The sequence below is a fragment of the Heterodontus francisci genome, chromosome 3, assembly GCF_036365525.1.
Source record: "Heterodontus francisci isolate sHetFra1 chromosome 3, sHetFra1.hap1, whole genome shotgun sequence".
In the NCBI taxonomy this organism is placed as follows: Eukaryota; Metazoa; Chordata; class Chondrichthyes; order Heterodontiformes; family Heterodontidae; genus Heterodontus; species Heterodontus francisci.
In genome coordinates, this window is record NC_090373.1 from 59,518,128 (window position 1) to 59,541,170 (window position 23,043).

The window sequence follows — 23,043 nt, forward strand, 5'->3', positions numbered from 1 at the left end:
GACTGCTGTGTGCAAATGGGCTGCCGGATTTCCTACATTACAACAGTAACTACACTTGAAAAGTAGGTCATTGGTTGAAAAGTGCTTTTTGGGACGTCCTGAGGTCGTGAAAGGCGCTATAGAAATGCAAGTCTTTTACTTTTGATGATTGGAGGGGCCCAAACGTACCCCATCAATTCTTAATCCAGCTCTGGTTATGAGTAAATTTAACATATTGAACACGCTCACAGTGGGAACAGGTTGCCGAACAGAATTGAGCTCACACCCAACTCACCTGGAATCATTAGCATGTCCAATCACATCAACCATCAGATCAGGAGGCGAGGGAGGGGGTTAAGAGGAAAGACACTCTGACAATCCAATCGTATTGAAAGCCGCAATTCGGTTTACACCTGAATCGCTGCAACACGAATAGGCGAGTGAGTGAGAGAGAGAAAAAAAACCAAAACAAAAACATTTCAGAAAAACCCGTTTGACTCCCGCGCTGTGTAGAAACGCTGGTAGTTTGCGTTTAGTCGCACATTGGCCCAACTAGAAAGTCCAGTTGGACCGACCGAGTGTGTGCGCGGGGGGAAGAAGATGACACAAGAACACGACAAGTAAGTGAAGGCAGTCTCCCGGGGCTGTGTGCTCAGCTCAGCTCGCCTTTAGAAACTCCTGCCGATTCCAGCGCCGCTCACTCTCGAGGTTTAATCTGTGTGTGTGTGTGTGTGTGTGTGTGTGTGTGTGTGTGGGGGGGGGGGGGGGGTTCGCGGTGTTTGTGAGCTGGATTTGCTCCTGTGATTTTTACGAAGTGTTGCGCGGCTCGGGTAATGGATGTGTGGGAATGCAGTGCACCTGTCAAAGTGAACCTCAACCAGTAACACCTGCTCCACAGGATCGAACAGCCTTTAACAGGAGGCAATGCATTCGGGATTGTCTGAGTTTGGAATTTTTAAAGGAAAGAAAATCCACTTTGTCGGTGGTGTTTTGATAATTGAAATTGGATGGTAGATGTGTAGAGGGTTACTCGCGGTCAGACCCCCCCTCCCTCACTGTAACCGGGAATTTCCTCGGCGGTTTTTCTCCCAATTGTAACAGGCGGAAAAACGGGATTTCCGTTGATTTACCGCCGAAGTTACGACGACTGACTGGGAGACTCCCAACTTGACCATTTTCGACGAGCATATTTATCTCCGGGGGAAGAGTCTGTGATTATAAGCGGTCCATTTCCGTGACCAGTTGCAGTAAAATATTCGGTCTTTATTTAATGTCCATTCACTGAGACCGGCCTCAGCAGCAGTGCGGAGAACTTGGTTTAACACTCAGGAGCGGGGCTGCGGCTGGTCCTGGGTCAGCACAAAGTGGGATTGGGGGTCGGATTAGGTACAAAACCGAGGTTATCAAAAACATAAACACTCTCTACAGCTCTTTCTATTAACAGCTGGGCAGAGTTCAGTAAGAACTCACTTTGATATAAAGCGAGGAGGTAGCGGAAGATGACTCTAGTTCAGGGACAGGGTTTGGCAGCGCTTTTTAAGCACATGTTGCTGGAATAAGGCGACAGCGCAGACCGCCCGCTCTCTCGCTTTTGGTCGGGGAGGGGGCTTGTTTAATGTTGAAGCAAGTGTCATCCCACTTCCCCCTTCCCTACTTTTAATTTATTCTAGTTATAAATAATGTGGCGTTGCCGTGATAAAATTCCTAAATCGGAACAATTATTTCCTTGAGGCACCATGGGATTTCTAAACTTTTGGCCGCAGCTTTCTTGTTCAGTTTCGACAAGGAGACTTGAAGGAAAAATGGCGTGAAAACACTTAGCAGCGATGAAATACTACACCTGCTAGGCGTTGGCTGTCATCGTTTTAAAATCCCTGAGTCAGGAGAACAAATGGGCTGGCAGGTGCTCAGCAATAAACCCCTTTCTCAAATGTAAAGGGACAGGGGGCTGAGGATTGATCAACTTTACATTGGTTTGACCTTGTTTTAATCACTCATCTGATGACCCTGTGAGACGGGTTGTTTTGTTTACACTCCCGTGAAGGATATCAACCTCAGGCAATGTTTCACTCACATTAATAAGATCAACAGCAAGATGCGTTACGTGTCAACTAAAAAGACCATTATGCTTTCTATTGTGGAGTCTGACAGTAATGAATTTTTTCCTTTTACCTTTATTATCCATTCCCTCTGATATTCTAATTCTTAGTTAAGACTTTAAAATACGTTTTTTTTTTCCTCATCGCTTTATTTCCCCCCTTCGAGTTAGACACATAATTAGTTTTTGCAAAAGATCCCATTGATTGCACAACTCTTCAGTTTATTCATGCTTGGGATTCTGGAGTGATCAGGCTTTCATTAGGTTTCAAAGAAGGAGATGCTTTGGGAAATAGCAACTAGGGGAATTTTTTTTATTCATTCATGGGATGTGGGCGTCGTTGGCCAGGCCAGCATTTATTACCCATCCCTAATTGCCCTTGCGAAGGTGGTGGTGAGTTGCCTTCTTGAACTGCTGCAGCCCATGTGAGGTAGGTACACCCACAGTGCTGTTAGGAAGGCAGTTTCAGGATTTTGACCCAGCGATAGTGAAGGAACAACAATATAGTTCCAAGTCAGGATGGTGTGTGACTTGGAGGGGGACTTGCAGGTGGTGGTGTTCCCATGCATTTGCTGCCTTTGTCCTTCTAGTTGGTAGAGGTCATGGGTTTGGAAGGTGCTGTCTAAGGAGCCTTGGTGCGTTGCTGCAGTGTATCTTGTAGATGGTACACACTGTTGCCACTGTGGATAGGTGGTGGAGGGAGTGAATGTTTGTGGATGGGGTGCCAATCAAGCGGGCTGCTTTGTCCTGGATGGTGTCGTTGGAGCTGCACCTATCCAGGCAAGTGGAGAGTGTTCCATCACACTCCCGACTTGTGCCTTGTAGATGGCTTTGGGGAGTCAGGAGGTGAGTTACTTGCCGCAGGATTCCTAGCCTCTGACATGCTCTTGTAGCCATGGTATTTATATGTCTACTTCAGTTCAGTTTCTGTTCAATGGTAGCCCCTAGGATAGTGGGGGATTCAGTGATGGTAATGCCATTGAATGTCAAGGGGAGATGGTTAGATTTGCTCTTGTTGGAGATGGTCATTGCCTGGCACTTGTGTGGCGCGAATGTTTCTTGCCACTTATCAGCCCAGGCCTGGATATTATCCAGGTCTTGCTGCATTTCTACATGGACTGCTTCAGTATCTGAGGAGTTGCTAATAGTGCTGAACATTGCGCAATCATCAGTGAACATCTCCACTTCCGACCTTATGATTGAAGGAAGGTCACTGATGAAGCAGCTGGAGGTGGCTGGGCCTAGGACACTACCCTGAGGAACTCCTGAAGTGATGCCACGGAGCTCAGCTGATTGACCTCCAACAACCACAACCATCTTCCTTTGCGCTTTTTAATTTTAATTTTTTTCCTTCTAAATTTCTAATCCTGTGTAAAATTGCAGTCAGAGTCAATGATAACTGAAATAGCAGAACAGGTTCGCTATATGCTTCATTGCACAAGAAAGTGTTTGGACATCAGTAAGGGTATAGCTTATCTGATTACTTCAGTAACTATTATCACTTAATTTGTACTTGGAGAGGTACCCTATGCAAAGTTTGTTCTTTCCATAATTTCACCCACATAAAGCAGTGCTCAGACTATATTGGTCGATAAACTCCAACTTGCTGCACACTTGAGAAGATTGGAATGATCAGGGGCATTGCTTTGTTGTTGGAAAGTGTGAGTCTCCATAATTTAACTTATCAGTAATGATAGTATGTTTGGTGGTTGAATGTGAGTCTGCTGAGATCTTTTTAGTAGCACTGGTCTGTGTGTAGCACTAAATATTTCTGGCCAGAAATATATACTGTTTATGTTCTTCAAATATATTATGGAAAATTTAGCTGTGGCACATGCATTCTATCATTATGTTGGATGATGCAGACAGTGTGATTTGTTTAGATCACTGTTTTCTACCTTGCAACTGACCTAAGGTCAATGCCTTTTATTTTTTTACCTCTTCTGAAGATGTTGATGCATGCCGTCACGCTCAGAATATTACTGTGTGTGCGTGTGTGTGTCAATGTAATGGAGATAACAGAAACATGAATGCGAACAGGACAGTTAAGTATTGCAGGCTATACTATACTTGGAAAGAAGAAGGGGTGGGGTTAGAAATGGCATGATGGCAGGAGCAAGAAAGTATATAATGACCAATGTGACAAAACATATGTGTAACTTTTCTGTGTGGGAAACCCGTGCAAATATTGATGGGTTTCCAAGGAGTCCTCCTGAAAGAGTGTTAGCTAACCAAAGAAAAGCAGTATGGATAACCATTGTTCTAAATTTTCCACTTTTGGCACATGACCTGCATTGTGATTTCTGTTAACAATATTTGCCTGAATATTTTTTGTATAGTTATTGTGGCTAGAATCTGGTGGCAAAAGGTGCAGAGTCAGGGACCTGGTAATTGAATGGATTAAAAGATGTTCCACAAAACAGAAAACAGAGTATAGGAATTAAAGGAACTTTCTTGGACTAGTAGAAAATAGTGCCCTGCTGGGATTTGTGCTGGGACTCATGTTTACTAATGATTGGAATTCAGAAATTGAAAGTATAGTGTCAAAATTGCATATGATATCCATGTGGATTGAGATAAAGGATAGGAAGGGATCAGCCACACTTGAAAAGGAAGGAGTTGAAGAAATATGTTGGCTAATTTATGAAATGTATTAAAATCATAATCATAGGAGATTTCAACTGCTCCCAAGCAAACAAAGGGAATGAAAAGGGGAGGTATTTGAGTTTTTCATGCCTATAGGACTACTTTCTGGTCCAATATGCAGGAAGCCCAACAAGGGAGGCAGTGCTGCTCGATCCCGTAATGGGCAATGAACCAATGAGAGAGAGAGAAGGCTAAATGTGGGAGAACATCTAGGGATTCGTGATGGCAATATAATAAGGTTTGAGATATATAAACAGTACAAAGATAAAAGTTGTTGTTTGGGGAGAAAAAAAACAACTATGAGGGGATGTGGTTGGAGCTAACTGGAGAAAATATAGGCAGGTAGACCAATAGTATTTTAAAAAAACATGAGAGTTCAGAAGTAATATAGTCCACTAGAACATAAAATAGTCAAGAATGCAACACTATGGATAAATAAAGAGGAAATAAAATTGAATCTAAAGAAAAGACAAATGCAAAGTACATAATAAAGGAGAGTATAACAAGGGAATATGATCTTGGGGAAAGAGCAAAAGGCAAATTGGAAGGTCAAGAGGAAATGAAAATAAACAGTAAATTATTCTAGAAGTACCTAGTTGACATAGGAGAATTCAGATATCGGTAGGGCCACTAAAGGGAAGATAAACTCAAAAGAAATTATACTGAAATGACGAGTATGGAACAGATACTTTTTCTCTTTTTTTTTCTGGAGAGGCTACCAAAGAGGAAGTGATAGTAGATGAAGTCAAGAATGATATTACAACAGCTAAGATAGAAAGAAAGGCAATATTACTAAAGTTAGCCAAACTTAAGAACAAAACCCCAGGTCCTGATGGATTGCACCTGGTGTTGCCTGAGGAATCTGGGGAGGAGATAAGAGGCACCAATATATAAAAATTCAGCAGAAAAGGAATAATGCCAGAGAACTGGTATACAGCAAATGCAATTCCTATTTTCAAGAAATGAGATAGAAAAATAGGTCAGTGAGCTTAATGTCAGTAGTAGGAAAGACACTAAAATATTTGCTGAAGATTAGATAGAGATGGTAAATAAAAGGATTTCTAAAAGGAAGATCATGATTAACGTACTATATTGAACTCTGAAGAAATAATGGATTACACAAGGACATTGCAGTGGATGCATACATGAACTTTCAGAAGTCCTTTGAGAAGGTGCTACTTAAGAGAATCATCACAAAAAGCCAAGACATGTGGAGTCAGAGACCTGGTAACAATGGATTAAAAGATAGCTACAAAACAGAAAAGAGGGTAGGAGTTAAAGGAAGTTTCTTGGACTGGTAAAAAGTGTCCTGCAGGGATCTGTGCTGAGACTACTGTTGTTTACATATGATTTGTATTCAGAAATTGAACATAGTGTCAAAAATTGTTAATATCAAATTGGGGGGTAGTTTATAACGTGGAGGATGGCACCAAATACGCAAGACAGGATTGTTCAGTGGGGTTAACTGCCAAATGAAATTGAATATACCAACTGAGAGATGGTTCATTTTGGAAGGAGGCCAGGAAACTAAATAGGGTAGAGGAGCAGAAAGAGCTGGGAATACATTACATAAATCACTAAAAATAGCAACACAAGTTGATAAGGCCATAAAGAGTGCAGATAAAGTGGTCCACGCCGCTTATAGCGGGCATGTTGGTATTAATGCTATTTTGGCCATAAAACCATCATAGCCCCAGATCTGGAGCGTATTCTTAAATGTTGCAAAGTAAACCTAAGTGTACTAAAGGGAGCAGCATATGACAGATCCTGGAGACTGAAACAAATAGTACAGTGATCACACTTGAATTGATTTTATTGCACCTGTCTCACTGCCTTTTTAAATTAGACATAAAACCACCATATTTCAAAGGCAACAGTGGGTTTAGGATCTCTGAAGTTGACCAGCTCGCAGTTTGTTGGTAGCAACTGCTGCTATTGTTTGCCCTGTACCACTGGTGGCTTCACCTGTTTGCCCCCATGGCACTGACAGGTTTGACTTCTTAGTGTGATTTGTGAAAATTGAGTAAATTTCAAATGACAAGGAAACCTACCTTTTTAGTTGTTTTATTCCTTTTAACCTATAACTTTAAACGGTAGGTACAGAGGAGTAAATAACTTAATGAGGTGCAAAGAGTGTACTGAATGTCCTGAAATAACTAGCATGCCTAATACTTTGTAAACCCCACCTTGTAATTGATTGCTATGGTGATGGAAAATGATTGTCATTAATTGTCTATGTCTCTATGACCGGTTTTGTTTTTCACCATAACCGTGGGTGTTATAAGTGGTGGGGAGTGTTAGCAGAGGAATAGAATACAAAAACAGGGAGTTTGTCAAATTTATGCAGAAACTTGCAGAGAACATTGTGCGCAGTTCTAGTCTCTATACTGCAAAAAGCATATTGAAGCACTAGATAAAATGCAGGAGGCTAGTGTAGAGTATAAAGACTGGCCTAGTCCAGTTGTGCTGTAGATTCCTGATAATTCTGTGTTGAGGTGTTATAGCTGAGCCCAATCCAATCCTCTATACACGCACTATAGTGCAAGTGACTGACTAACGAAGGGTATCAAGCACCGTAGATGTTTTTTCCCTTAGTACAAAAACAAAATACTGGGGATGCTGGAAATCTAAAATAAAAACGGAAAATGCTGGAAATACTCAACAGGTCCAGAACATCTATGGAGAGAGAAACCGAGTTAACATTTCAGGTCGATTACCTCTCATACCTTCTGATGAAAGGTCATTGACCTGAAACGTTAACATAGAGGTTTTTCCTTCTTCTGTTCCCAGGGGCACTATACCAATTGTAACCCCCTCTCAGTGCCCACTTAAGATCAGTTAACTTATCTCAGATCAGGGATCAAACTTGTAATCTCCCTCATCTTAACTCCGTTCCATATTAGTTAGTAATTTTTTTAACTGAGCCTGAACCACTGGGGAAGCTGCCAGTTCCCCAGTTCCTCCTTTAAAAGGAGTATCACTGGTCATACTGACAGGTGATGAGCATATTTCTTGGAGCAGTTCTGAAGGAGTCAGAATCTAGTCTGCACTGGATGGGAAAGGTGCAAGTTTCCAACCAATCCCCTCTGTGAAATGCTAATCTGAGCTGAACTGGTGGCATAGTGCATTTTATTTGGACAGAGAAACCAACATCGTCTCTTTTTAAATCATGAGGATGAAACGTCTGTTAGACAAATGACATCTTCAAGTCAATATGCTTTCATTTTCACAGGATTCTAATGCTTGTGCACAAGCAGTGGACTATTACTTAAACAAAAACATTGCAGTTACTGTGGCACAGGAGCCCCAGAAGAGATTGGGGACAATTTTCACTTTGGCAAGGGCAGAAAGGTGACCTTGGTGGATTGGCTGCCCATGGTAATGAAGTCAATGGAGATGAAGATCGAGCAGGGTGTACAAGGGTCTGCCAACCCACAATCACCAGGTTTCCAGCATTCTATTAGTGAAGATTACCCCCAGTGTGTCTTGACCGTGTCCATTTTTAACTGCCCATAGTTGTTTTACAGACACTGTTTCTCCATTTGCTGCAGATACATATGGTTTGTTGTCAAGTGTTGAACAGATTACATACACCAAGTTTACATTGGTGGTTGCTAACTGTTTGGTGGTTGCTAGCCACTTGATTGCTCCATGCAGAAGTGCATTCACTTACCTTCAGACATTTGTTACTCAGAGTCTGCTTGACACACACCCTTTAAAGAAAAAGAAAATAAAGATTTGCATTTATATACTGTCTTTCACAATCTCAGGACATCACACAGCTCTTCACAGCCAATTATGTACTTTGGAAGTGTACTGTTCTAATGTAGGGAAATGCATGAGCTAATTTCTGCATAGCAAGATCCCAGAAATAGCAATGAGATAATCACTTTCGTGATATTAGTTACAGGATAAATAATGGTCAGGGGAACTCTCCTGCTGTTCTTCAAATAATGCCTTTGGATCTTTTACATCTCTGTGAAAGTGCAAGCTTGTAAATGGGTGAATAGCTCAGTTACAAATGGGCAGAGTCCATGCTGTGCACACTTCCTCTGGTCGTACCAGATGACGAAAAGGAAGTGGCCCCATAAAGAAAAGAGTTTTTTGTGGGGCCAGAAGCAGCTGGAGGGCTGTCGCCTTCCCATTCAAAACCAGTGTCATCTCTAGCTCTTCAGAAAATCTACCTTTAAACCCCTCTATCCCTGTAAACTACTGCCCAAGCTCCAACCTCCCTTTCTTCTCAAGTCCTGAATGTACTGTCTCCCCTCAAATCTGTGCTCATCTTTCCCACAACTTCCTATTTGCTTCTCTCCAACTGAGTCTCTGCCCTTGGCACAATACCAAAACTGCCATAGCCAAAGTCCTAAATGGCACATCCTCTGACTCTGACTATAGTGCATTACTTCCTTGTGCTCCTACATCTGCCTTTAATGTTGTCAACCCCACTGTCCCCTGCCTCCCACAGTTGCCTTGCCATGATTGTCGAGTTTGGTTGGACTATCTTGGTTCGATTCCATTACTACACCCGAGTTATCAGACTGCTTGTCCAAAATCTAGTCTTGGATAAATTGCAATTCTCTTTGGCTGAACATTGGGTCAATGACATTGGGTTTTCCCAATTTTAAAGAGACGGCATGTATGGTGGGTGTGAAGCCCGAAGCCAGCGGTGGATCCGTGGAGTCTGGAAACATGAAAGCCAAGATGCGCTTAATGGCCATGCCTAATTTCCACAAATTTTCTGGGCGACCTGCCTGAATCTGATGAGATGCACGACATAACGAGTGGGGCAGGAATTTGGCAGCAGGAGGCCGCAGACGGGGAAGTGCGGATTGCTCCCCAGCAGTCAAATAAGTGGTAGCTCTGGATGCAGTCGGGGGAAGGGACACCTGTGGCAAAGGAGGCCTAAGGATTTATAGGGCCTGGAAGAACAGTCCTCTTTCCTCCTGGTCCACAGGATACTTTTCTTTTATATATAAAAAAAAAAGACTTGTCTGCCTGGTCATCTTCTGGCCCATGATCCACCTCCCAGCAGGTCTGGCCCGACAGGGAATCCATCACTGCTCCCCTTCTCAGGCCTCTAGATAAAGATCAGCTCCTGATTGTCATTAGGTCACAACCTGCGCAATTAAAGAAGGTTCTGCTGCCTTCCTGTGAGTGCCTGCTCAGAAGAATGGGTTAACACTGGGACATGCAGGAAGGCAGTAGGATCAGAGGAGTAAGTGATTGTTGCCCTCATTTTAACTACCCCTCCCGCTTCCCTGTCTAGCTTTCCACCTGGTGTGAGCTGTTGTCTGCGGCCTCCATCACAAACACTGTACCTTTGCCATCGATTCCACTGCCCTCTCCAGCCACTGTCTTGTGCACTGCTTCCCCACCTTGCTTGTAATTGTATTCGATCCCAAGCTGAGCTTCCAACCCCAGGTCCTCCCCAACACAAAGATTGCCCACTCCTTAGTCCATCTGCTAAAATCTCATCTGTCCCTCTTTGTCACTTCCAGGCTTGACTATTCCAGTGATTGCCTGATTAGTTGCCTATCTTCCACCCTTTGTAAACTTCAGTATTCAAAACTCTGCTGCCTGTATCCTATCCTGTACCAAGTCCTGCTCATCCATCACTGTTGATCTACTTTGTTTCCCAATGCCTCAAATTTAAAATTCTCCTCTTTTAAATCCCTTCATAGCCTTGCAGCTCTGTATCTGTTATATCCAACCTTTCAAACCCCCAAACTTTCCACTCCATTGGCTTCTTGCACATCTCTTTCTTTCTTTCCCCCTGCCCCTGTCACTAGTGGTTGGAGGATGATATGAATTTTGCTCCCTCAACTGCTCCAACTCTCCACCATGTCCCTTAACTCTCTGTATAACTCACCTCTTTGAAGCATTTTGCTTTCGGTCCATTTTCTGCTGTGTTACTGTGAAGTGCTTTGAGATCTTTTTCTATGTTAAAGATGCTATTTAAATACACAAAGTTGTTGTAAGTTCCCACTTTTGTATAATTCAAATTATTTAAATTTAACTTTTATCAGTGCAAAAATTGACTTTCGCATTTCAGAAACAGATTCCATAGACACCAGAATTAAATGTGGAACCTTCTGATCTATATAACTTTCTTTTATCTTGTTTATTATCAAACTGTAATTAAAAGATTATTTGTGGGACCAGACATGATCAATGACCCCACGCATTTCTATCACAGCATTCCACTTCTCCACCTTATGCAATTGTGGTAAAGTGCCTTGCAAACCACTTTAACCAGTGTGGAAACATTTTTCAAGATCATTATTTCTGAAAGATACCGCAACATCTATGAGGTATTTTGTTATGGTAGCATCTATAGCTGTTAGTGTTTCAGGTATTTATTTATTTAGGGATACAGCACTGAAACAGGCCCTTCAGCCCACCGAGTCTGTGACGACCAACAACCACCCATTTATACTAACCCTGCAGTAATCCCTATCACCTACCTACACTAAGGTAAATTGGTCATTGTAAATTGCCCCATCAACCTGCAAGTCTTTGGCTGTGGGAGGAAACCAGAGCACTCGGCGGGAGAACTTGCAAACTCCACACAGGCAGTACCCAGAATCGAACCCGGGTCCCTGGAGCTGTGAGGCTGTAGTGCTAACCACTTGCGCCACTGTGCTGCCCCTATTGATCTGGAGTAGGATGTAGTAGAGTACAGTGCCAATGAATAGATGAAGTGCACTTGTCCAACAAATGTAGAAAGTGGAATATTTAAAATGAAATTATAATAGCTTAATATCTCAAATGGTTAAAATGCGATATTGGTATTGTTTTCTTTACTCACTATTGGCAGCAATGTGGAGCTGTGCTGCACTGAGAAAGAGGAGAGTTGTGTTCGAAAATTATTAGGGGTGTATGCCTAAAATGAGGTGTGGTCAAGGAATGTCATTTCTGTAAACAATTATACTCAGCAATTTTATGGTCTTTTTGCAAAGCCCTACTCCATATGTGTTGAAGGAATAAGCCTTTTTAAAATACCTCCGTTGCATTTGGGATTCAAAAAGAAGAAAGCTGATAGTGTAAGCTATCAATAATGAAAGCCACTTAAAATGATTATTTTTGATTATAAAAACCAAACTGCGTGTAAGCTGGGGATAGATTCAGTTTGTCATTGTGAAAAAGTAATGTATAGGTGGGAACCTGGGCAGGCCTATTAAAATAGAATGACGTGAATTTAAAAAATCCCTTTTTGTAATTTCAAAAGCATTTTCTAGAAATTGTCAGAAGAGAGCTCTTAAATCCAGTGACTAATTGCCCGAAACGTTGTGCAGGACAACTTTGGCAATGTTAGTTTTTTTTTTTTCCCCCCCTCATTTCAGCTGCCTGCAGTCTATTCCTGTGTCTCATTGCATTTTATTGTTTTCTGGTCTCCACTCTCGTTCATTGCCTGTATCTCTGGAATATGGCACAAAAAGATTGGAATGAGAAAATACCTAATCAAACTGTCTAACATGTCCATGGACGGGATTCCAACATTATAATTTCTTTCTAGCTTAGTGCCAGGCTGAGATCACTTTGCTCCTTGTTGAATAAGGATTTGCACATTTTCTTTTTGAGATAGTAGCGTCAGTAGCCAAATTAGAGCATACAGAGGCGGTGACTTGGATTGTGAGCAGAAGCAGCAGCATTGGGAGCAGGAAGTGAACTGGTTAGAGGAGGCCACTGTATCTGAGGCATGGTGGGAAGGAATGCCCATAACACTACTGTCTACTGGGAGCGAGGGTCTGTGGCTCCCTTGCTTCATGGTTGTCTGCCAGGGTCAGGGCGTGAGCATCCTCAGGTTCAGTCTTTGTGAGCCTGGATTAAATCAATTACTCTCAGGTGAACAGCCGTCATTCTGCTTCCACACTGAGTACAAGTTCGCAGATTGCTGAGGAGAGGTGAACACTATTAACTGAAAGTGCTCACCTCCTGAAACAAAATCTCCAGGTAGAAGCAACTGCTCTTCATCTTCAGATGCGACAAGCAGTAGTGTGGATTTCAGACAGTGCTACTAGGAGAGGAAGTTCTTTTCAATTTATTGGACTCCTACTGATAAAGCCGGTAGCACTATCAGTGATTTTATTTTTAAAAAACATACTGGCATGTCAGCTGTTTTTAACCAGTGACTGGAATGAAATAGTGAAGCTAAACAGGCTGACTAAGATCAAGAAGGCAGCCAGGTGCAGAGTTCTATACCTCCTATTTTACGCCACTACAAATAACATGGAGAGTAATTCTTGTATTACTATTTGATGGCACCAATCATGTTTGACTATACGCAATTAATTTAAAGGAGATTGATACCATTCAAATGAATCGGGTTATATTAAATGGATGGAATAAGGAATGTCAGATGGATTTTATTGTGGGTAAATGTATAGTTTTGTATGAAACCGTATAACATTGGTACAGAAGATGACCCTGGGAGTCCAAATGCTGAAGGAAGACTCAGAACTATACTTCTCATTTGAGAGTGACATAGCTAACGAGATTCAGGACTTTGGAATGATTATGGATAGGGTGGACACAGTGAGATTATTTCACTTATACTGTGATAATTGAACTGGAGAACTTGAATAGTAATACTACAAGTTTCAAGCAAAACCAGAAATTGAGACTTTTCCCCCCACACAGAAGTAGAAATGTGAAATTGACTGCCAGCATTAACTCATTACAGATGAGTTTAACATATCTGGTATGGGGCATGATTGAAGATTGAGTACAACCACAGATCATCAAATGTTCCATAGAACATGATTTTAAAAAATATATTCGTTCATGAGATGTGGGCGTCACTGGATAGGACAACATTTATTGCCCATCCCTAACTGCCCTTGAGAAGGTGGTGAGCTGCCGCCTTGAACTGCTGCAGTCCATTTGGGGTAGGTACACCCACAGTGTTGTTAGGAAGGGAGTTCCAAGATTTTGACCCAGCGGCAGTGAAAGAACAGCAATATAGTTCCAAGTCAGGATGGTGTGTGGCTTGGAGGGGAGCTTGCAGATGGTGGTGTTCCCATGCATCTGCTGCCCTTGTCCTTCTAGGTGGTAGAGGTCACAGGTTTAGAGGATGCTGTCTAAGGAACGTTGGTGTGTTGCTGCAGTGCACCTTGTAGATGGTACACACTGCTGCCACTGCATCGGTGGTGAAGGGAGTGACTGTTGGTGGATGGGGTGCCAATCAAGTGGGCTGCTTTGTCCTTGGTGATGTCGAGCTTCTTGAGTGTTGTTGGAGCTGCACCTATCCAGGCAAGTGGAGAGTATTCCATCACACTCCTGGCTTGTGCCTTGTAGATGGTGGACAGGCTTTGGGGAGTCAGGAGGTGAGTTATTCACCGCAGGATTCCTGGCCTCTGACCTGCTCTTGTAGCCGTGGTATTTATGTGGCTACTCCAGTTCAGTTTCTGGAATAGCCATATAAGTACCAGGGCTATATGATTTATACACTGCAGGGTCCATTGGTGGTATGTCTTGTAGTTGTAGGTAATTAAGTTGTATTAGTATTCTGCACTTCTGATTTTGCAGGTGGGGGGTGTTGATGGGTGTGGCCAGGAGTTGAACAGAGTTTTATCTTGGAGGCTGATCTGTGGTTATTTGCTTCCGTCAGGAGATTGAGTGGGTTAGTTCCATCTGGGTCTGTGGAACTGTGGAAGGAATGAGCATGATGGGCTCAATGGTTTTTATCATTAATATTATAGTCTTTTGCTTTTTCTTTTTTTTTGTACTTTCTGATATGTTTCTTGGTCTGTATTCTCTTTCTATTCCCACGCTATCCTGACCTCTCATGGTTTAGCTCTGTTGTGCCTGTTTCTATCTGCCTTCCTGCAGAAGCAATTTCTTAATTTAGTGCAATAGGCCACCCACATCTGGAGGGTTTTGTTGCACATTGAGGTGAGGTTCTGATAAAGTTTCTAATGCTCAATTTTTCCCAACACTGCTGCTTTTAAGTGAAAGGGAGAAATAACTTTTTTTTAAGTTACCAATCACCCATGGCTGCCATGATTTGATCCTTGCAATAAGCTGTCAAAGATTGATTATTATTATTAGCATTTCAAAATGCTACTTGATTGGAAATGGAATTGGACAGGAGGGTGATTACTTAAAAGTGCCAAACATTTGGACTGATGACCTGCCTTACGATGCTTTTGGGTTGTTGCATTTCTTGTCACAGTTAAATAGAAATTTGCATATGTTCTATTGTGATAAAACATTGGTAAATTCAGGAGTAGTGGCATTAAAGTAACTGTATTAAAATTGTCCACACTGTAGATCTAGCGCAAGGAAGGGAAAACTGGCCACAGACGTGGACTGACCAATAAGTGAAATTGATCAAATGATCTGGGGGTGGTGAGGTCACAGTGGGGGTCGTGTGGCCTGACTACAAAGTCTGCAAAAGCAAGTGAGTTCCAGCTAGCTGATGTGTGACTCCCGTTGTAATTGGAGGTTTTGTTGCTGGTATAGTAACACTTTGAAGTTGTCTCTTGTCTGAGAAATTCCAGAAAGATTATGAACGCAAGTTCTTTTCCTATCATGTCCTGGAGGATGTCCTAAAGTTCTTCTGAAGTGTAGTCACTGTTATAAGGTCTGGTAATGTGGCAATTAATTTGTGCAGAGCAAACTTCCACAAAGTTTAATTTATGTTCTTAAAAATAGCACCTCTGACAGTGAGGCACTGAAATATCAACCTAAATTATGTCTTCAAGAGCAATGTCCTAGACCCAACCATCTTCTGCTGCTTCACCAATGACCTCCCTTCTATCATAAGGTCAGAACTCTTATGATGGCACAAGTATTCAGTACCATTGACAACTCCTCAGATAATGAAGCAGTCCATGTCCACATGCAGGAAGACCTAGACAAACAGTCACTCTTGAGCTGGTAAGAGACAAGTAACATTTGTGTCACAAGTGTCAGACAATGATCATCTCCAGCAAGAGAGAATCTAACCATCTGCCCTTGACATTCAAAACCATTACCATCATCGAATCTCCACCATCAACATCCTGGTCACTACTGACCAGAAACTTAACTGAATAAGCAACACAAATAACTCTGGTTACAACAGCAGGTCAGAGGCTGGGTATTCTGTGGCGAGTAACTCACCTCCTCACTCCACAAAGCCTGTCCACCATCGACAAAGTACAAGTCAGGAGTGTGATGGAATACGCTGCACTTGCCTGGTTTTGTGCAGCTCCAGTAACACTCAAGAAGCTTGACACCATCCAGGACAAAGCAGCCTGCTTGATTGGAACTCTATCTTAAACATTCACTGCCTCCACCACCGACGCACCGTGGCTGCAGTGTGTGTCACCAACAAAATGCACTGTAGCAACTCAGCAAGACTTCTCAGACAACACCTTCCAAACCCAAGACCTCTACCACCTAGAAGGACAAGTGCAGCAGGTGTGTGGGAACACCAGCCACCTGCAAGTTCCCATCCAAGTCTCTCAACATCTGGACTTGGAAATATATCACCCTTCACTGTCGCTGGAGCAAAATCCTAGAACTAGCTCCTGAACAGCACTGTGAGTGTACCAACACCCACGTGGACTGCAGCTCATCACCATCTTCTGAAGGACCATTTGGGGTGGGCAATAAATGCTGGCCTTGCCAGTAGCACCCACATCCCATGAATAAATAAACAAGTCTCTGGAATGGGGCTTGAACACACAATCTTGAGAGTCAGGCAACAGTGATACCTCTAGCCAAGTTTGACATCAGCATGTATTGGTACACTTGTCAATGGGGAAAAAATACACAAATCTGAAATATAATAAAGCAAAACTTTACATGAACATGGAAGAAGCAGGCTTGTTTGATGAATAACGTTTTCTTGTTCCTTGCCTTTTTGTTTTAATGTGTCTCAAGCAAAATACTTCAGGGTATTTAAACATGATCTGGTTAAGGGTAGGTTAGTTTTGGACCCAGGATAAAGTGTTGTTCCCTGAACTAGACTGAAACATGAATGTTCCATAATTTGCTTTGTATGAACTTTGGACCATCAGATGCATAATGGCACTCGGGTTGAGCCTAAGACTATGAAACCTGTTATGAGACTGTCCCATAACATATTGCGATCATTTCCGGAGTGAATATTGCTTGCTGTCCCAACTGTGAATCCTGTGTGAAAGACTGGAGGTCAGAATCAGAGCCTATGTTGGGTGCTGTTACTTATTTCCTCATTGTCAACTAAGGACAATGGCAAGGAGGTGTTGGCCTCAATTTAAACTGGGATTGGCCAAACATTCAGGACTGTCAACCTGCAGGATTAATATTTAGATGTCAAGGCTGAAAAGCTTTGAGTAGTTTCAGTCAACAGATCCTTCAGGAACTACCCTGACCCACCCTCTTAACATACATGTACTGAATTGAATGATTTAGGATGAGTAAGTCATTACGAGGTAGTGATATTGAGGTGTGTCATTGTTCACATTTATTATTAGATGCATAGATGAAGTCATATATCTACCACTTGAGGTTATTCCAGATTGGGAATAAGGATGGGGCAAACACTCAGTAAAATGTTAGTTGTGTGGCGGTCCAAACTGTATGCAACCCTGTCCTCTCTTCTGAGTGACTCGGAGTGATTATGTGCACCTGACAGAATTAAAGAATTAGTGAAATCTGAAATGATTTCATCAGCTGCTGTTGCCAAACCGGTTTATCAAGTACAAAGAGCTGTTTGGAACCAACTCTAAGATTACGGACCTTGCAATTTTTATTTTTAAGGAGCTTGGCTAACTTTTATTGTGACTACCGATGACCGCATTTGTCTGATTTCAAACTTGTATGACCAAAGTATGGAATTTAATTTTTAGAAACATTTTTGGTTCTCCAACGGGATAAACCGTTTTTCATAGGTTTTCTTCCCCCTGCTTTGCAGTAAAAGAGCAGTTTTGGTGCTACAGAATGAGCAACTTTATCCCCAAAGGCGCTCGTATACCAGTGAAGATGAAGCATGGAAATCCTTCCTGGAAAATCCCTTGACAGCTGCCACCAAGGCAATGATGAGCATCAATGGCGATGATGATAGCGCCGCAGCTTTGGGTTTACTTTATGATTATTACAAGGTATGTGATCCAACAGATGAAATACTCTACCCAGAGAGTTATACCGATATTATATTTGAATCTTTAGCCATGCTCAAGTCCCCCAGTGCCTATAGTTTGATTTGGCCCTGATGATTGCTATTTTTAACAGACGCTGTCCAGCACAACTGACCAGCCTGCCCCCCCCCCCCCCCCCCCCACTGCCAATGAATGTGCTGCCTTTGCCAACATTTGTAAATTGATTTTTGCAAATTAAATTGATCAAATATTGAAGGAATGGTCCGTGAAATATTTTAATCTTTATTTTAACTCTCAGCCTTAACAGGCAAGTTCAGGCAAACAGCTTGGGCCAACTAGTTATCCGTTTATTTACTGTCACAAAAATGTAGAACTACTATAATTTCAGGCACTGATATTAATGTAAAAAGATTTTTTTAAAGCTTTGAAACTCTTGAACCCTGATTTTAACGTTTAAGTGAGAGTGGCGCCCGGGAGTTGGGTGCACAGAAAGCACTCATGACTGCACCATGTGAGTTCTCCGAGATTTTCAACTGTTGGGCCTCATTTCCATGTGAGAAGTTGGACAATTCCTGCCTGAAGCTGGTGGGAATCGCCACCTTTTCGGCAGGTGGGAGCGGGATTCCGAAAGCTCAGCTGATAAACCAGTGAGTTTGTCTGGTGAATAGCTAAAGTCATACAGAGCTAAAAGATTCTAGTTCAGTCTCTTCCTGGGCTGAATTAGCTAATCCTGTCCTCGGCGCTCCCTGAGGTAGGAGGTGGCTGAAAAAAAAAAATCAGCCAGGATTCCCACTCTGGATCACCAGCCAACAAACCCTACTGGAAGTGTGGACAGGATCCGGCATTGCTGTGATGCCTCAAATAGTTGCATGTTCATTGTCCAGGCTCACATGAAAAATGGCCAGTTGGAGAGTTATTGGGTGTGGCTTTGTGGCCAAAAAGGGGATCACAAATTCAGGGGAGGAGAGGGAGAAAATCAGTTCAAAAAGTAAAAGACAAAAAAGATTTGGTTTGAAATTAAGAAATTGTAGTCACTGATAATTGTATGCATTCACATAGGATGTGTCAAATAAAGCATATAGCTCCTTTTTTAAATCTGATTTTTAGCCATTGTATAATTAGTTTATTGCATGAAGCTGACTTGAAATGTAAATAAACCAGCAGTGCCAGGATTAGATTCTAATTCAGTTTCTGCTTACCTTGTTAATAACCATGTTCCTGAAATGGTGTAAGAAAATAAACTGTTAGGCTGTGAAATTATGCTATAGATACCAGTGAGTGAATATGAAAGCATTTGTGTGAAATTCTTCCTGTCTCATTACAGAAATTATGAGATGAAAATTGAGTTTGAGTTTTGGCAGAGACTAACGTAGCAAAGGGAATTTATGTTCAACTTGAAGCTTTAAGTGTGGCAGATCACACCAATTGATAAACTGAGCCCCTCGTACAATCTGGCCAAAACTGAGCGACTTGAGCGGCTGGCTAATAGAGTGCATTAGTAGGCATTTGCTGGATGTACAGCAACCACTCGCAGAAAAACATGTGTTCTAATTCCTGCTAATAAAATGCTGTTCATAACAAATTGATGTGGGAGCATCTAAATACTTCTCTTTTTTTAGGTTCCGAGGGAGAAGAGGGCTGTACTACCAGAAAAAAATTCCAATACTGACACGGAGCACAATAAAAGGTAGAGCTGCAGAAGTATTATTTGATACATGTTTGGAATCATAGAGGGCTTTTCATCCTATCATGTCTGTGTTGGCTTCTTAGAGCCATCCAATTAGTCCCACTCCCCTTTATTCCCCATAGTTATAAAAAAAACATTTTCCTGTTTCAAATAAGTTTCCAATTATTTCTTTGAAATTTACTATTGAGTTTGCTTCCACCACTTTTTCAGGCAATGCGTTCCAGGTCATCATAACTTGGTGCATTCAATTTTTAAAGCAAAAGTCTGGATCTTCCTTTTGCTTCTTTTGCCAATTAGCTTACATTTGTATCATTTGACCCTCCTGCCAGTGGAAACAAAGTAAATAAGAAGAAACTATCAAAACCCTCCGTAATTTTCAATGCCTCTATTGAATCTCAAGATATTCTTTTTGTCTAAACTAAGACAGCAAGTATTGGCTACCTGTTTAACCATTGGGTGTCTCCGAACTGAGCTTAATATCCTTGGGGAATGTCTGGGAGGTTCCACTGAGTGGTGATAGAAATGAGACTCCCATCCTATTTTCTTCTTTCCTTTCCTTTCCATAGAGGCATATTCATGGCTTCACCCCGCCTTACCTAAGCAATAGACCCAATCTCCAAGTGGGTCAGTCCATCACACCAGGGCTTTCCATGCACCACATTCTTGGATACGTCTGGGATACAGGAACTCCCGTCCCCTTTCGTTGATGGATGTAGATTGTAAGGGGAGATGGTGGCATAGTGGTAATGTTACTGGCCTAGGCTAATGCCCTAGGGACAATGGTTCAGATTCCACCACGGCAGCTGGTAGAATTTAAATTCAATTAATAAAATTCTAGAATTGAAAGCTAGTCTCAGTAATGATGGCCATGAAATGATCATTGATTGATTGTCATAAAAACCCATCTGGTTCACTAATGCCCTTTATGGATGGAAATCTGCCGTCCTTACCTGGTCTGGCCTACATGTGACTCCAGACCCCAGCAATGTGGTTCACTCTTAACTGCCCTCTGAAATGGCCTAGCAAGCCACTCAATTGTCAAGGGTAATTATGGATGGGCAACAAATGCTGGCCTTGCCAGCGACACCCACATCCAGTGAAAGAATAAAAAAGCCAACCTGCAGACTTTGGTGCTAGGTTGAAACCTGGTTTAACCAGGTCCCACCCATTCCTGTGGACTCCTGGAACAGCCCCAGATTTTTGGACCTAATGTAGCTTCTCGATTGAGGAAATTGATCCAGTATTCTCTAGAGTTTCGAAGATGGTGACCTCAAGGAAACTTACAAAATTCTTAGAGTGTGACAGGAAGGATGTAGATGGGGGGCTGGATTTTAAAGCCTCTCCGACACTGAGAATGGTGGCGGGGGGGGGCGCAATGAAGATAGGAAGGGGGGAGGCCTGCCACCAATCTCGATGCCGGCACGCCCTGTACCGATCTCAGCGGCGAGGCCTCATGGTGGCTGCCCCACCGCTTGCCGATGGAACTGCGATTTCCATATGTAAATTAATTTACATACCTGATTTGATGAAAGTCCCATCGCCGCACCGATCTTCATTCGGGCAGTCGGCAATGCCCTGCCTTCGAATCCCCCTTCGGGGAAACCAGACGCAACTCTTGGGGGGAGGGGGAGCTTTCTTTCAGCATTTGTGGGTGGGGGGTGGAGAGCGGGGTCAAACTCTTCAGATTGATTGGGGGGTGGTGGGAGGGGTAAAGGACAAAGGGTCTGAACTTTGTGGCGGTGGGGAGAAGGTCATTTAATGGCGGTTGGTATTCTGGGTTTTTGGGGGGGCGCGGTGGGGTGGTGGTGGTTTGGGGAAGGGCTGAAATGAAGTTTAATGCCATTGGCTGGGGGTGGGGGGTGGTGGCGGTGGCAGTGGCAGTGGGAGAGGGCATGGGAAGACTTTTAAATTCATTTTTTACAATGTACATCAACTGACCCTTCAAAACTTTAACGTTTCATTTGGGGCTCTAAGCCCTTTAAAAATGATGCTGGTGTCAAGGCATTGGGCCCGGACGCTGTTGCTGGTGACGGCCCGCCCGCCCCCTCCACGTCATTGGGTGGTGGCTGCCCCAGCCACGCTACTGAGCCGCCGTGTTTGGAATCACGGTGGCTCTGCAATGTGGGCCCCATGTGTGTGGGCCACATTTTTTCCCACCCGCCGTCTGTTCCAGTGGCAGGCTGTTAAAATCCAGCCCAGGAGGTTTCCCCTGGCTGTTTAGTCTAGAATCAGGGGTAGGCCATTTAAGAGTCAGATTTGGAGGAATTTCTTCACTCGGAGGGTGGTGAATCTTTGGAATTCTGTACCCCAGAGGGCTGTGGAAGCTCAATCATATGTTCAAGACAGAAATCAATAGATTTCTGGATACTAATAACAAGGGATAGTGGATGAAAGTGGCATTGAGGTAGATGATCAGCCAGGATCTAATTGAATGGCAGAGCAGGCTGAATGGCCTACTCCTGTTCCTATACTCTGTATCTAAAAGTCTTGAACAAATCATTCATGCTCCATGTATCACGCATCAGACATTACAGCTTTTTGCAGATGCACGACAAAAAAAAATCCCAGTCATTGACATGAAACCTGAAATTTGTAACCAGCTGCAATCAACTGGATTTGTTGATTTAGATCAAGGACATTAAAAGCCAGTTCAGTAGGTAAAGCTTTATATAGATATTCCAAATCTCAGCGTCTCCAAGAAGAATGCTATGGGATGGCCAACAGAAACAACAGCCTGAATATGATGCCTCAGTTGTTAAATATTCTAATTCTGCAGATAATGGAGGATGGCAGATTCTATATTTCAGTGCATTTTCCAATATTATCAATGACTTGCCTTTTGCTGATGGTGTAAAATGGGCAATGTTGATTTGGCTGCCTGTCACACACTTCTAATTTTTATTTGCATTGACTTCCAACATAGGAGAGGTGTATAAATGGACAACTGATCTGTTATCAGCCTTTTTACACTACCGCCAATAGTTAGTGATCCACCTTCGCCCCCACGCAATTTGTGTCATTTGGATCTAAGCCACAGGGATATGACCGAAATTTAGTAGATTTGTCCCAGTTTTGGCGAGTGAGGTTCAGAAATATCTATCCATTAAAAGGAGAGATGTAAATGTTTTGTTCCTTCTGTACTTGGCTGAGAGCAGTTTCCAGATAACACAATGGTTCCTGGGATGATGGAAATATTGTCATCTGTTCAGAGACTGCTCAAGGTTGAACGGCCAGTATGCTTGTGCTAATTCCGAGATCATGTATAAGTTTCACAAGAGTTTTATCTTCTCAAAGGTTTTAACTGTTACTTCCCTGAAAATTTTGAGTGGGCTGGGAGGAAGACACACAAAGATAAATTACATGCAGTCTGTGGAATTAACAGACGTGATGGGCTGAATCATGGATGCTTTATTCTTTAACAATTGGAAATTATTGCCAATTGGCTACCACACTAAATTCTTTGAACAAATTTGAAAGACCTGACCAGCAATCCAAGGAACATTTGCTACAAAATGATGAATTCAGATTATGAACAATTACCATAGCTGACTGACTGAGGTCTG

General features: G+C 42.6%; 1 protein-coding gene across 1 annotated transcript in view; it reads left to right on the forward strand.

Moving 5' to 3' along the window:
• Positions 1–522: 522 nt before the first annotated feature.
• grhl1 (grainyhead-like transcription factor 1) overlaps positions 523–23,043 on the forward strand; it is a 91,468-nt gene continuing 68,947 nt past the window's right edge. The window contains exons 1-3 of the mRNA XM_068017551.1: positions 523–599; positions 17,610–17,796; positions 19,413–19,480. Of these exons, the coding sequence (XP_067873652.1) occupies positions 580–599; positions 17,610–17,796; positions 19,413–19,480 (275 nt within the window). The 5' untranslated portion in view covers positions 523–579. The remainder of the gene's footprint in view (positions 600–17,609; positions 17,797–19,412; positions 19,481–23,043) is intronic.